The sequence below is a fragment of the Zea mays genome, chromosome 3 (genome assembly GCF_902167145.1).
Source record: "Zea mays cultivar B73 chromosome 3, Zm-B73-REFERENCE-NAM-5.0, whole genome shotgun sequence".
NCBI classification, from domain to species: Eukaryota; Viridiplantae; Streptophyta; class Magnoliopsida; order Poales; family Poaceae; genus Zea; species Zea mays.
In genome coordinates, this window is record NC_050098.1 from 190,421,038 (window position 1) to 190,434,419 (window position 13,382).

Consider the following 13,382-nt stretch of genomic DNA (forward strand, 5'->3'; position numbering starts at 1 on the left):
AACAAAACATGTGGTGCAAGCGTGGTCCAAAATGTTAAAATTAGAAGAAAGCCATCCATGCATATCTAGTAGAAATAATTATTGGTTTCATTCCAAGCAACCTTTGCACTTACATTATGCAAACTAGTTCAATCCTGCACTTTTATATTTGCTTTGGTTTGTGTTGGCATAAATCACCAAAAAGGAGAGATTGAAAGGAAAATAGGCTTACACCTTTTTCCTAATTGATTTTGGTGGTTGAATTGCCCAACACAAATAATTGGACTAACTAGTTTGCTCTAGACTATAAGTTTTACAGGTGCCAAAGATTCACAACAAACCAATAAAAAGACCAAGAAAGGGTTCAAAGTGAAAGAGCAAAAGAATACCGAAGTGTGCCCTCGTGTGGCGCACCGGACTGTCCGGTGCACCAAGGAACTCAACTCCGAACTGCTCACCTTCGGGAATTCTGGGAACCGCTCTGCTATAATTCACCGGACTGTCCGGTGTAGCACCGGACTGTCCGGTGTGCCAGCGGAGCAACAACTACTTTGCGCCAACGGTCGTTTGCAGAAGACATTAAATGCGCTACAGCGCGTGGCAGCGTGCGTAGAAGTCAGAGCACGCGCCAGACGGCGCACCGGACAATCTACATGACCTGTCCGGTGCACCACCGGACTGTCCGGTGGCCCAGAAGACAGAAGCTCCAACGGTCGAACCCTAACGGTCGGGTGACGTGGCTGGCGCACCGGACAGTGTTCGGTGGCGCCATACGACAACAGCCTCCACCAAACGGCTAGTTTGGTGGTTGGGGCTATAAATACCCCCAACCACCCACACATGAATGCATCCAAGTTTTCAGCCTTCACACCTCATACAAGAGCTATAGCATTCAATACAAGACACAACCAAAGAGATCAAATCCTCTCCCAAGTCCAAAGACAATTCCAATCAAATAGTGGCTAGTGAGAGAGATACTTGTGTTCATTTGAGCTCTTGCGCTTGGATTGCTTTTCTTCTTCATTCTTTCTTAATTCCAACTCAATTGTAACCAAGACAAGAGACACCAATTGTGTGGTGGTCCTTGTGGGGACTTAGTGTCCCGTTTGATTGAGAAGAGAAGCTCACTCGGTCTAAGTGACCGTTTGAGAGAGGGAAAGGGTGGAAAGAGACCCGGTCTTTGTGACCACCTCAACGGGGAGTAGGTTTGCAAGAACCGAACCTCGGTAAAACAAATCACCGTGTCACACTCTTCATTTGCTTGTGATTTGTTTTCACCCTCTCTTTCGGACTCGGTTTTATTTCTAACGCTAACCCGGCTTGTAGTTGTGCTTAAAGTTTGTAAATTTCAGATTCGCCCTATTCACCCCCTCTAGGCGACTTTCAGTTCCACCCTTAGGCGGGCCACCACATGCCTGGACCACTTGTCTTCCCTGTGTTATGATTGCCTCCCTGGCGATCGAGACCTTGCTGTCTCCCTCCCCTCCTAGTGGCTCTATCGGAGCACCTCCCCTAGCTCTCTCTCCTCGCATCCTGTGCCTTCACCACCCCTCCCTCTCCCACCGATTGGATGGTCAACTCCGGAACCTCCTTTCACACCACTCCTACCACTAGCTCGTTATCCCACTACCATACTCTCCACCCTCACATCCTTCCTCTATCGTGGTGGGGAACAGTTCCTCCCTCCCGTTCACCCCAGTAGGTGCATCAGTTCTTCTAGGACCCTTCTACCTTAACGACGTTCTTGATGCTCTCCATTTGACTCATCATCTTCTCTCAGTTCATCGCTTCACTAGTGATAACCACTGTTCTATAGAGTTCGATCTCTGGGGGCTTACCATACGACACATTCCCACTCGTGTCATGCTCGCTGTGACAGCTTCGGCCCCTGTACTCTATTCACTTGCCATCCACTTCCCCCACCAGTGTATCCTGGGCCATCAAGAGATAACTCGTTGTCTCTCGCTCTAGTGCTGACGCCGTGTATCGTGCTGTGGCCAACGACATGGCCGAGGCTTCCTGGCCACGCCGGCTTCTGCAAGAGCTCCACAACCCTCTCCAACGTGCCACCCTCGTCTACTGCGATAACATCAGCGCGGTCTACGTCTCCACCAATCCTGTGCAACATCAGCGCACAAAGAACGTAGAGATCGACATGCACTTCGTCCTTGAGCATGTCGCCGCCAGTGATGTTCGGGTTCTCAGCGTCCCGACCACGCTGCAGTTCGCCAACATCTTCACCAAGGGATTGTCGTCGATTGTTTTCGCCGATTTTTGATCCATTCAACATCTGTATTAGATAGAGTTAAAATTGCGATGGTGTTAGAGTGTTGTATAGGAGTTACATGTTTTGCCCCTTCGTAATGGGCTTTGGTCCACTTGACTCTATATAATAGAGACCCAACTCATGAATTAGGGTTAGGGTTTCGATTCTCCAACCAACAGCCGATGCCTGCGATCAGTATCCACGCTAACTAGGCACTATTCAGAACGGAGTGAGTTTGGCTGGAATTAATTCGTCACGAAGTGCCCTGATCTAGTGCTCCTCTCGTCTTCCTCAAGTTCCAACCTGTACCGCCTGACAGCAGAGACGGCGTCCCCCGGGAGTGAGGACGTTGTAGTTTGGACTTTGTATCACGTCTGTATCAGCACGTGCGCATCCCATTTAGCGCCTTGTTCAAAGGCAAAAAATGGTCTCACACACCCAGCAGCCCAGCACCAGGCCCTTCACCAGTAATCCTTGCAGGAGCAAACCCCACCATCGAAGCGATGGAATCGGCTCGCGTCCCTGACCAGGAACGACCGGTTGGTAGTGGCCGAAACCGCCTTCAAGAACGAGTGGCAGTCCCCGCAAACCCTTAGGTTCTTGATCACCACAATCTCACTGCCGGCCTCGGTGTTCAGCAACCCAAACGCCACCGCCAACTTCTCGCTGTGAAACCCAACCAGCGGCTGTGCAGCCTCCTTCTCCATGCGTCCCTTGGGGACCGCCACCACGCTCTCCCGCACTCCCGACTTCTCCTTCACCATCAGCTCCAGCCTGGTCACCAGCTCGTAGATCCTCCTCGCTTGTGGGTGCGAGTGGTCGTCGGCCATGAAGAGGTGCACCCTCCCGTTGTGCTCGACGTAGCTGCATCCGGGCTCCTTCTTGAGCCCGCGCTTCCTCATCACCGCCCGTACCCTCGCGACGCAGTCCAGCTGCCCCGTGTCGGTGTATATATTCGACATGAGCACGTAGTATCCCACGTTCCTCGGCTCCAGCTCGACGACGCGCGCAAAGGCCTCCTCCCCAATCTCCACGTTTTTGTGTATCTTGCACGCACCAAGAAGGGCGCCCCAGACGGCACCGTCGGCAGGCATGGGCATCGATGAGATGAGCTCTCGAGCCTCCTCCAGGCGGCCAGCACGTCCGAGGAGGTCCACAATGCAGGTGTAGTGCTCCAGTGTGGGCCGCAGCTTGTAGACGCTCTCCATTGTTGAGAAGTACATGCGCCCCTCGTCGTACAACCCGGCGTGGCTGCATGCGGAGAGGACGCCGACCATTGCCACGTTGTCCGGGTGGATGCCTTCGGACACCATCCTTTCGAAGAGGCTGACGGCGACGCCACCATTTCCGTGCATGCCGTGCCCAGTAATCAGCGCCGTCCATGACACGATGCTTTTCGCGGGCATTTCGTCGAACAGTTGCTGCGCTCGGGGCAGGCTACCGCAGCGCGCATGGAAGTTGATTAGCGCGTTGCACAGCTGCACGTTGGTGCGGAAGCCCGGGAGCCTCTGGACCACGTAGTGCTCAGCATCGAAACCCACACCGCGCGCGCCCAGGTGCGCTGCGGAGGAGAGCACGCCGACGATCGTCACGGCGTCCGGCTCCACCCCGCTGCCTTCGGGGCTACGCATGCGGCGGTAGAGATCGAGGGCGTCCACAGCCAGGCCGTTCTGCGCGTGGGCTGATAGCACAGCGTTCCACGACACCAGGTCGCGGGAGGCCAGCGGCATCTCGTCGAAGACCCTCCGGGCGAGGGCCGCGCCGAACGCGCCACCGCGCGCGTATGTGGACATGAGGCAGTTGGCCACAGAAGTTTCGGTGGCGAGCCCGACTTGGGCAGCGAGGGCGTGGACCTGCGGCACCACGCTCAGTGGCGCGGCAGGGACAAGCGCGAGGAGGGTCACCGCGTCGAAGCGGACCGCGATGGCGCGCATGCGGCGGAAGAGAGCGAAGCAAGCCACCGGGAGAGAGTGGCGGGCGCAGCCGGAGATGAGAGAGTTGAACGCGGTGCGGAGCGTGGTGTGGGATGTGGACTCAATAGGCGTTTCGTCGAGAAGCTGGTGGGCGAGCCGGAGGCAGCCGAGGCGGGAGTAGGCGGTCAGCAGCGCGGAGAGCAGGTAGGCGTCGGCGGCGGGGAGCAGGCCGCGCTTGGCGGCGAGCGCGTGTATCTGGGCAACGCCGGTGGGGAGGGATAGCGCGGCGCAGGAGATGACCGAGGCCGGGAGCGCAAGCGCGTGGGGCGGCGGCGAGGGGCCGCCATGACGTAAAAGAGCTATCGACTCCTTGTGCCGTCCGAGGCGCGTCAGGGTGCGCACCCGCGCGCTCCATGATTCGGTGGAATTTGCGTCGCCAGCGAAGGCGACGGCGGAAGATTCAGTGGCCATGCTCCATGGGCTGTCATTTGTCATTTGGGAGACGGTCAGGTGTTCGATCATATGTTTGTCCGGCGGGCGGGCCCGTGCTGCCAATAGAGTGATAGACTTGCGCAAACGTTGGATCGGGTCCGAGTGAGATAGCGTGGGCATTTTGTACCTGCATTGGGTCGGGTCGATCCATGCTTTCTTATTGGACACATTGGGTCGGTTTTTTTGTTGGGTCAGATTTTTTAGCTTTAGATTGGATTTTTTATGACCCGTATTCGACCCATTGATTGTTGTGGAATAAAAAATATAGCTTATTTTCGTTCATCGCATTGATCACGTCAGGTTTTTTTGACAAGTCGGATTGAAATGGTTGGATCTGATGGACCATGCTCACATCTAGCTGACACTCTTTGTCTTGGTCAACTGGAGCAGGTTTCTTGTTGTTCTTCCTTTTCTTCCTTTTGTTCGATGATGTAACTTGTTCTGGTTAGCTACAAACAATCAAAATCTTAGGACATATTTGGAAATGCAGTTTTGAAATGTAGTTTTGAGATATTATAGTTTACAATTGTACATGACACAAATACTACGGTATTACTTTACCACAGTAAAACCACAGTATTGTTCAAAACCGAGATCTGTTTGGTTGCATTGAAAAAACAAAGTATAGGTAGAGAGAAGAGAAGAAAAGTGAGGTCCTGAGTGGAGTTTCGAAAACTCTAAAAATACCACGGTTTTAGGTAAACCATGGTATTTAAAACTGTGTTTTACCTGTATAAACTAAACACCTTTTGTGTTCCAATACTATAGTATCATCAAATATCATAGTATTATTTCAAAACTGCAAAAACACTACACTTCCAAATAGAGCCTTAAGAGTTTCCACATGATACAGATCGTTGAATAACAAGCTTGACATGGACTCACAAACTCTCGTTTTGTACAGCCTTCGGTTACGAATATATTCTAAAAATAATACACATTGAGTGGAAAAGAAATGTGCATAGAAACCAAAAAAACTAACCAGGGCATCATGCTCGTTTGAATTTACAAGCAATTCTATGAAACAGATACGAAAAGAATGAAGAATCGTTCATGAACTTTCACAAATCACTGAATCTTTCCGCCCTAATTAGGGCCCAAAAAGAATGAAAACAAAAGAGAAAGGCACGCTCAGCTGTTGTCGCCGTACCGCCGACTGCGTAGAACCGAGCTTACGGAGCTGTACCCCAGCACGCGGTGCAGCGGCCCCGCAGGCCGTGGTTGTTCACCGCTCAGGTTGCTGCTTCTCGCGAGCGGATACTCCTCGGCGTCCTGTCCGACGAAGACAGCAGGCTGCGGCGCTGAAAAGATCTTCTTGGGTAGGTCCACCGAGCCGATCGTCGGCAACGTCACCTGGAACGCTTCGCCGCAGCCACCACACTGCAGCGTGGTGGCTCTGCCGGCCGGCAGGGCGGGCGGCAGCTGCAATATCTCCGAACACTCGCCGCAGACAACGAACGGCGCGCCGCCCAGCACTGGGCGGCATTGGTGCGCCCGCGGCCTGGTACCATCGCGCCGGCTGCTCGATGCCGAAGAGGAGGACGAAGTGCTCGCGTTCCGGCGCGGGCGCTCGGCGGGCAACGCCCGCGTGAGCTGCGACTCCAGGCGGCGCATGAGCCGGGAGCTGCGCCTTGTTATTGTACGCTTGCCGCTGCTCTCGTCGTTGCAGGACGCGCTCAGCCGAGGCATCGTCACGCCTTGCCAGTGCCCGTCGATGCTTCGCGGGTGGTCCACGGCGGCGATGAGCTTCCGGAGGTTGTCCAGCGCCTGCAGGAGGTCCTTCTGGAACGCCGGGTCGCTGAGTGGCGTCCTCGTAAGGTCGGACGGCTGGATTCCTGACAACACCGTCGCCACCTCGAGTTCTTGTGAGCTCAGCGGCGACGACCGGCTCGTGTAAGACGTAGCCGGCGCGGGCGCGTCGGAGTCGGATTCGGTGCCCGATCCCGCGTCACTGCCGCCGCTCGATCGCCTGGTCCGCCGCGACGACGGCCGGAGCTGGGTCACGCGACCGTGCAGCGGCGATGCGCTTCCCGCGGCCTCCGTCTGGCGATCCCGGTTCAGGCCGGAGCTGAGAGAGCCGCCGCTGCTTCTTGGACCTGTCCGGACCGGACCGAGCTCTCTGTACGACGAGGACGACGCGGCTCCCGTGCCCTGCCTGCTCGGCACGGAGCTTCTTCCGGTCGCTGCTGACCTGCTCTGCAGCGGCGGCCGCCCACCGTCGTCGTCGACGGCCCAGGCTGACCTCGGATTTGGCGGCTCCGCGTCGTCGGAGAACACGGACGCGGTGTCGGCGGAGAGGATCTCGAGCTGAGCGAGCGCGTACTCGGTCTCGTCCGTGGGTTGCGGGTTCTTGCCTGCACCAATGCGGGAGGAGACGCCGTCAATCGATCGCGCCCGGGTGGTGGTGGCCTGGTGGGTGAACAGAGAAGCCGACACGGCACGGCGTCGCGCGCAAGGAGGAGCTCTTCCTGCGTACCTCGGATGGGCGTGCGGCACCTGCTGCAGTAGAAGATGATCGCGCTGAGGTCCTGGTAGATCATGGCGCGGCAGTACGGGCACCGCCCGAACCGCGACTTCCCCTCCTCGGTCTGCATGTCGGTGCGGCCGGGGCCAGCCGGCGTGCGGCTTACCTGCAAGAAGAACGCAGGGATTCGTGAGCGACAGCGATAGAACCGCGTCGCGTCGTCACGACGCCGTCGAGAAGAACCGATCGAGAGGCATACCGCGTACCTAGACCCGCCGAACTCTTAAGAATTCTCTCGATTTCTTCTCCACCTGTTCACCAACTGTATCTCAAGAAATAAACGGGAATTCGCTGCTCTGCTCTGCCCTGCCCTGCCCTGCACAGCTCAGATCCGTTCCAAGAAACCCTCCTGAGACGTGACGCCGGAGCAGCAGAAGGATGGAAGAACACGGAGGAGAATCGTCGTCTCTTGAAACCGCTAGGGAGGGAAGCAGTAGGACTAGGCCAAGCTGTGCGTCTGACTAGGACGTCTTCTGCTCTGGACAAGAGGCTGTTATGGCGAGATTGCTGCTTCCAAACCGCCGTCGACGCCAGCCTGCGCGAGTGAAGTGGTACGGTAGGTTGCTAGGACACGACGCGCACGGGTGCTGAAAGCGAGAGGAGGAGGGAGATCCGGTCTCCCCTACCGCGCGCGCGCGCGCTCGAGGAGGCATCGAGCCCGCACAAATACAACGAGGGACGTGTTCCCACACGTCACCGCGTGATTCGTTCTCCCTCCCATCCAATTGCTGTTTACAAATGGTTTGAACTGTTCTTGCATCGGTTAACCAATGGGTGGGTCTCCATTGTTACTAGTACCAGGGAAACCTTGACTTCTCACCACCCACCGGCGGTGCGTGCCTCGTAGTCGTCGCTATCGCATCAGCTCCAAGACACGAAGAAATGGAAAGTCAAAGTGTCCCTTGCTTCGCGAAACACCCTCTAGGCTCGGATCGGAGGCTCGCCGGTGCAATTGACGAGTAGTGACTAGTGAAAGATCAGAGGTGTGCGAATGAAAAGCTACCGGCACCGGGGCAGAAACTTCTGAAGCGTGAGCGAGGTGGGACTCGAAAATCAGGAACCGAACAAACCGACGCGCGCATATACTTCCGTTCCGTGAATACCCACCCACCCGTTCGTTCATTTGGGTTCACGTTCGCTTGACATCGGCGTCAACGCCTGGCCCGGATCATATCATCCATCGTTGGGACCGGGTCCATGGACCATGGTTCGGACCCTTTCTGCATGTTGGAACGGGAGCCTTTCTACTCCGACCATGCAAGCAAATCATCGGATTCGATGCAGCGTTTTTTTTTTTGGCAGAGCTAAAACCCAGGGAGCTGAAACCCCACCGTACTTCCCAGTCGAAAAATGGTGCAAGGCTAATACAAACGTTCATCAGACGAAGACATTCACACCTACGCCAGGATGAGAACTTAAACGACATCTGAGTCAAGTGAAGAAGATTACAGGCTCTGGTGTCAGCTGAGCCAGATGACACTGGTCTCTATTTATTTATTTTGTTCTGGTTAGAGTTTAGACTATTGGCCTCTAGGTCACCTCCAAATGTTATCCCTTGGTTCAACCTAGCTTATAAAGATGAATTGAGTCTAGCTCAACCAGAACCCAGCCCTAGATGCCTGTCTGTTTGGGTCCACATGGGACAACCACAATCCCTTCTACATTGCTTTACTTCTCTCTTTATAACACAAAAGAGGCGAAATTTATGTACTTGCTGCACAATGGACCTTGTCCAGCAGAGGTACAACTAGTCCTATATTGTCACAGACGTGAAACTGTACATGGCACATGTCTCGGTTATGCCATGCTTTGAGCTTATCTTGTTGTAGTGGTAGAGGATCAAGATGCCCAAGAGCGGAGTAGAATTAGCCTAATCTAAAATTTCTCATAACAATTAAATCCTACCGAATAGCCAACTTCATCCCTTGTACCTAAAAGTTTATTTGTTTCTAGGACAAAAGTTTTGCACCCTAAGTTCCAACCCTATTCTAGCATGGCAAATCTAGTAATATAAAAACAAAAAATTGAATTGCTCAAAAGTAAATGCTTAAAGCAAAGAAGGGTTAGGAATATAATGGTGTTTTCGTGAGGTATCAGAGAGTTGACACTTCCTAATAGTTCTCGTTGGAGCACCCACAAGGGCGTGGTTCTCCCTTGATTCACGCAAGGATTAAGTGCTCTATATGGATTGGTTCTTTGCCAATCTGGTATAGTAAATCACCCAAAGACATTTACATCATGAGTTGGACCACCCATAATCTCCATATCAACCTTTAGCTTGATGGCTTCATGCATAATAAAGGAAGAATTTTCCTTAAGCTTCTCATGGGCAACCTTAAGATTCTTATGAGAAGTTTTTAGCTCCTCAAAAGACATTTTAAGAGATTTATACAATTTATTCAAGGCCTTAAACTTCTCTTTTTTTCTTTATGTATGTAGTCATCGACCTCATGAAGTATTTGCACAAGATCATCATAAGATAATTCATCATCATTATCACTATCATTATCATTTGATACCCTAGTGCTAGCCTTTACCACGAGGCAACATGGAGAGAAGAGCAAAGGAGCTTCCTTGATAGTTGATAGTAGTGTCGTGAAGCACTTTGAAGGTCTTGCCATCATCATCATTAGAGTCTAAACTTGCATCCGAATCCCATTCACAAGAGAGGCTTGTCCATTCTTCTTCTTTATGAACTTTATTTTTTTTCTTTTCTTCCCCTTCTTTATCCTTCTTTTTGTTTGGGAAATACATTGCAACATGACTCGATTCATCACACTTGTAGCACATCCTCTCATCAAAGGGGTTCTTTCTTGATGAGAATTTCTTCCTTCAATAGTCATCTGTTTTCTTCATAAACTTGTTGAACTTCCTCGCAAACTAGGGCCATCTCTTCATTATTTTCACTATCACTTTCTTCTTAATCACTATTTTCAGTACTTGATTTTGATGCTTGAGCTTAAATGCAACACAATTTTTCTTCTCATCAACAACTTCACCATGAGCTTTTCTTCTGACTTCTTGAAGATATCGTGAATAAGCACTTCACCCAAGATTGATGTTGGCGATGTGTTCTTCAAGATTGATCTTACAAGGTAACAATTATGTCATATCGGCTCGGAAGTGATTGAGCGAACTTGTGAGGTAAACCATCATTTTACACATCAAACCCAAGCCCCTTGAGTTCATTCACAATATCATTTAGCCGATCAAACATGTCAACAACATCTTCATCTTTCTTCATAATAAAAGTGTTGAACTTGCTCTTGCACATTAAAGCTTTGCATTCCCCACATCGGTGGTACCCTCATGAATTTTATGAGCCTCTCCCATATCTCATGAGCAGTATTGAAATTTTTAATGTGATTGAATTCACACACATCAAGTGCATCATATGACACATTAATGGCTTGATCATTGACAAAAATGTTTTCTTCATTAATCACCAAGAGGTCATCCCCCACAAGAATGACATACCCATCATGCACAATCTTCCAAATCTATCCTCCCATTTCCCTAAGATGAATCATCATTCTAGTTTTCTAGTAATTTAGTTGTTCCTGTCATAGTGGGTGACTTTCCAACATGCACATTACTCTAAGATGATTAAATCCACAAAATAAGGAGTCCTTAATTTTTATATCACTTGTAGGATCAAGGATACTAGCTACAGAGGGGTGAACATACAATTTCAACTAAAATCAAAGACATTAGGCACATTTAATTAGAACTACAAGAGAATTAAATCTTTTAGCCTAGGTTGAGCTAAATTGGGTTTACAGATGAATAGCGGACAGTTCGCATCCAGTAGTTGACAGTCCATTGTTCTAAACTCGCAAATTGCAAAAGTATGCCAAGCTACAAAATGAGAAGAAAATGATCGACAAACAATCCACGCTCTAGATCTGAACAATTCGTCATCTACCATAGAAAGACAATATAACTCATCTAGGTTCTACCCAACATGCACAAAACAAGATATTTGTGCCTTAAGGACGGACAATCCATTGTGGACTTTCTAGGCCCTTGGCACAAATACATAGATTTTGTCCACTTACACAAGTCATAACGATGGACAGTCGTAGACTGTTCATTGTGGACTTTTCAAGTCCACGATGTAATGGCATAGGTTCTGACCACACTCACCAATCATAACGTCAGACAGTTGAAAGGGAAATGTGCCCTTGGGCCATTTCTAAGTATTTTGGTGATTTAGTGTCCAACACAAGTGCCTAAATGTAAAAAGGTGGACAAAGTACAAATCAAGGATAAAGGTATGTTTCTCAGACTTAGTACATTGTTTTATGGACTAATGTATTGTGTCTAAGTGCTGGAAATAGGAAAAATACAATTGGAAATGTCTTGGCTCGAGCAGCCAAGACTCTTCTGAGTCTGGGTTCACCGGAGTGTCCGGTGGTGCACCGGACAGTGTCCGGTGCGCCAGGCTGGCTCGAGCGAAGTGGCCGCTCTCGGGAATTCACCGGCGATGTACGGCTATAATTCACCGGACTGTCCGGTGTGCACCGGACTGTCCGGTGAGCCAACGGTCGGCCGGGCCAACGGTCGGCCGCGGAATCTGCGCGGGACACGTGGCCGAGCCAACGGCTAGAAGGGGGCACCGGACTGTCCGGTGTGCACCGGACATGTCCGGTGCGCCAACGGCTCTCAGGTTGCCAACGGTCGACTGCGCCATTTTTGGAAGGAAATCGGGCACCGGACAGTGTCCGGTGTGCACCGGACTGTCCAATGCGCCAGTCGACAGAAGGCAAGATCAGCCTTCCCTGAATGCTCTCAACGGCTCCTAGCTGCCTTGGGGCTATAAAAGGGACCCCTAGGCGCATGGAGGAGAATACCAAGCATTCCTACAACATTCCTAAGCACCAAGACATCGATTCCGCGCATTTGTTTCATTGTGATAGCATATAGAGCTCTAGTGGAGTTGTGAACTCATTGAGTTGTGTTGCGAGCTCTTGTTGTGACTTGTGTGCGTGTTGACACTCTGATTCTTGTGTCTTGTGTGCGTTGCTAATCCTCCCTTGCTCTGTGCTTCTTTGTGAATTTCAAGTGTAAGGGCGAGAGGCTCCAAGTTGTGGAGATTCCTCGCAAACGGGATTGAGAAAAGCAAGCAAAACACTGTGGTATTCAAGTTGGTCTTTGGACCGCTTGAGAGGGGTTGATTGCAACCCTCGTCCGTTGGAACGCCACAACGTGGAGTAGGCAAGCGTTGGTCTTGGCCGAACCACGGGATAACCACCGTGCCATCTTTGTGATTGATTTCTTGTGGTTATTGTGTTTTGACTCCTCTCTAGCCACTTGGCAATTATTGTGCTAACACTTAACCAAGTTTTTGTGGCTTAAGTTTCAAGTTTTACAGGATCACCTATTCACCCCCCCCCCTCTAGGTGCTCTCAATTGGTATCAGAGCCGTTCTCTTCAAGAAGGGACTAATCGCCCGAAGAGATGGATCCTAAGGGAAAGGGGATGGTGGTCAACAACAACGAGAAGGAGTCTATCTTCAACGAGCCGAAGGATGACAAGCCTACCGACTCGGGCTCGGGCCACAAGCACAAAGACGGGAAGAAGAAGACAAGGCGCATCAAGGAGATCGTCTACTACGACAGCGACGAATCTTCCTCTTCCCAAAAGGACGATGACGACTACGAGAAAAAGAAGACGGTCAATTCGAACTTTTCTTTTGATTACTCTCGTATTCCTCAAAGTACAAATGCTCATTTATTATCTATTCCACTTGGTAAACCTCCACATTTTGATGGAGAGGACTACGGATTTTGGAGTCACAAAATGCGTAGTCACTTGTTCTCTCTCCATCCTAGTATATGGGAGATTGTAGAGAGTGGAATGCACTTTGATAGTACGGATAGTCCCATGTTCATTAATGAGCAAATTCATAAGAATGCACAAGCTACTACTGTTCTTTTAGCTTCATTGTGCAGGGATGAATACCACAAAGTGAGCGGCTTGGATAACGCCAAGCAAATATGGGACACCCTCAAGATTTCTCATGAGGGGAACGATGTCACCTTGCTCACCAAGATGGAATTGGTGGAGGGAGAGCTTGGACGATTCGCGATGATAAGGGGCGAGGAGCCAACCCAAACATACAATCGGCTCAAGACCCTTATCAACAAAATAAGGAGCTACGGAAGCACGCGATGGACGGACCACGACGTCGTCCGACTGATAGTAA

The 13,382-nt window shown here is 51.0% G+C and overlaps 2 protein-coding genes across 3 annotated transcripts; both read right to left on the minus strand.

The window, feature by feature from the left end:
- Positions 1-2,252: 2,252 nt before the first annotated feature.
- LOC103651068 (putative pentatricopeptide repeat-containing protein At3g11460, mitochondrial) lies at positions 2,253-4,928 on the minus strand. Its single transcript, XM_008676664.4, has one exon. It carries the CDS (start codon positions 4,768-4,770, stop codon positions 2,707-2,709), a length of 2,064 nt encoding a protein of 687 aa, XP_008674886.1. The 5' UTR covers positions 4,771-4,928; the 3' UTR covers positions 2,253-2,706.
- A 579-nt stretch (positions 4,929-5,507) lies between these two features.
- On the minus strand, positions 5,508-7,812 carry LOC103651069 (uncharacterized). 2 transcript variants are annotated; one of them, XM_020551166.1, is made up of 3 exons: positions 7,374-7,812; positions 7,127-7,280; positions 5,508-7,004 (listed from the first exon to the last, which is right to left on the minus strand). In XM_020551166.1, exons 2-3 carry the CDS (start codon positions 7,242-7,244, stop codon positions 5,782-5,784), a joined length of 1,341 nt encoding a protein of 446 aa, XP_020406755.1. In that variant the 5' UTR covers positions 7,245-7,280; positions 7,374-7,812; the 3' UTR covers positions 5,508-5,781. The 2 variants fall into 2 exon arrangements, with proteins under 2 accessions (XP_020406755.1, XP_020406754.1); XM_020551165.2 differs by having other exon boundaries at positions 7,381-7,811.
- Positions 7,813-13,382: the final 5,570 nt, after the last annotated feature.

Excerpts from the sequence above, each read along its gene's own strand:
- LOC103651068 (XM_008676664.4), bottom strand. The coding sequence starts at position 4,770 with ATGCCCACGCTATCTCACTCGGACCCGATCCAACGTTTGCGCAAGTCT.
- LOC103651069 (XM_020551166.1), bottom strand. The coding sequence starts at position 7,244 with ATGCAGACCGAGGAGGGGAAGTCGCGGTTCGGGCGGTGCCCGTACTGC. Across the intron at positions 7,005-7,126 it reads GTGCCGCACGCCCATCCGAG|GCAAGAACCCGCAACCCACG; the intron begins GTACGCAGGAAG and ends GCATTGGTGCAG.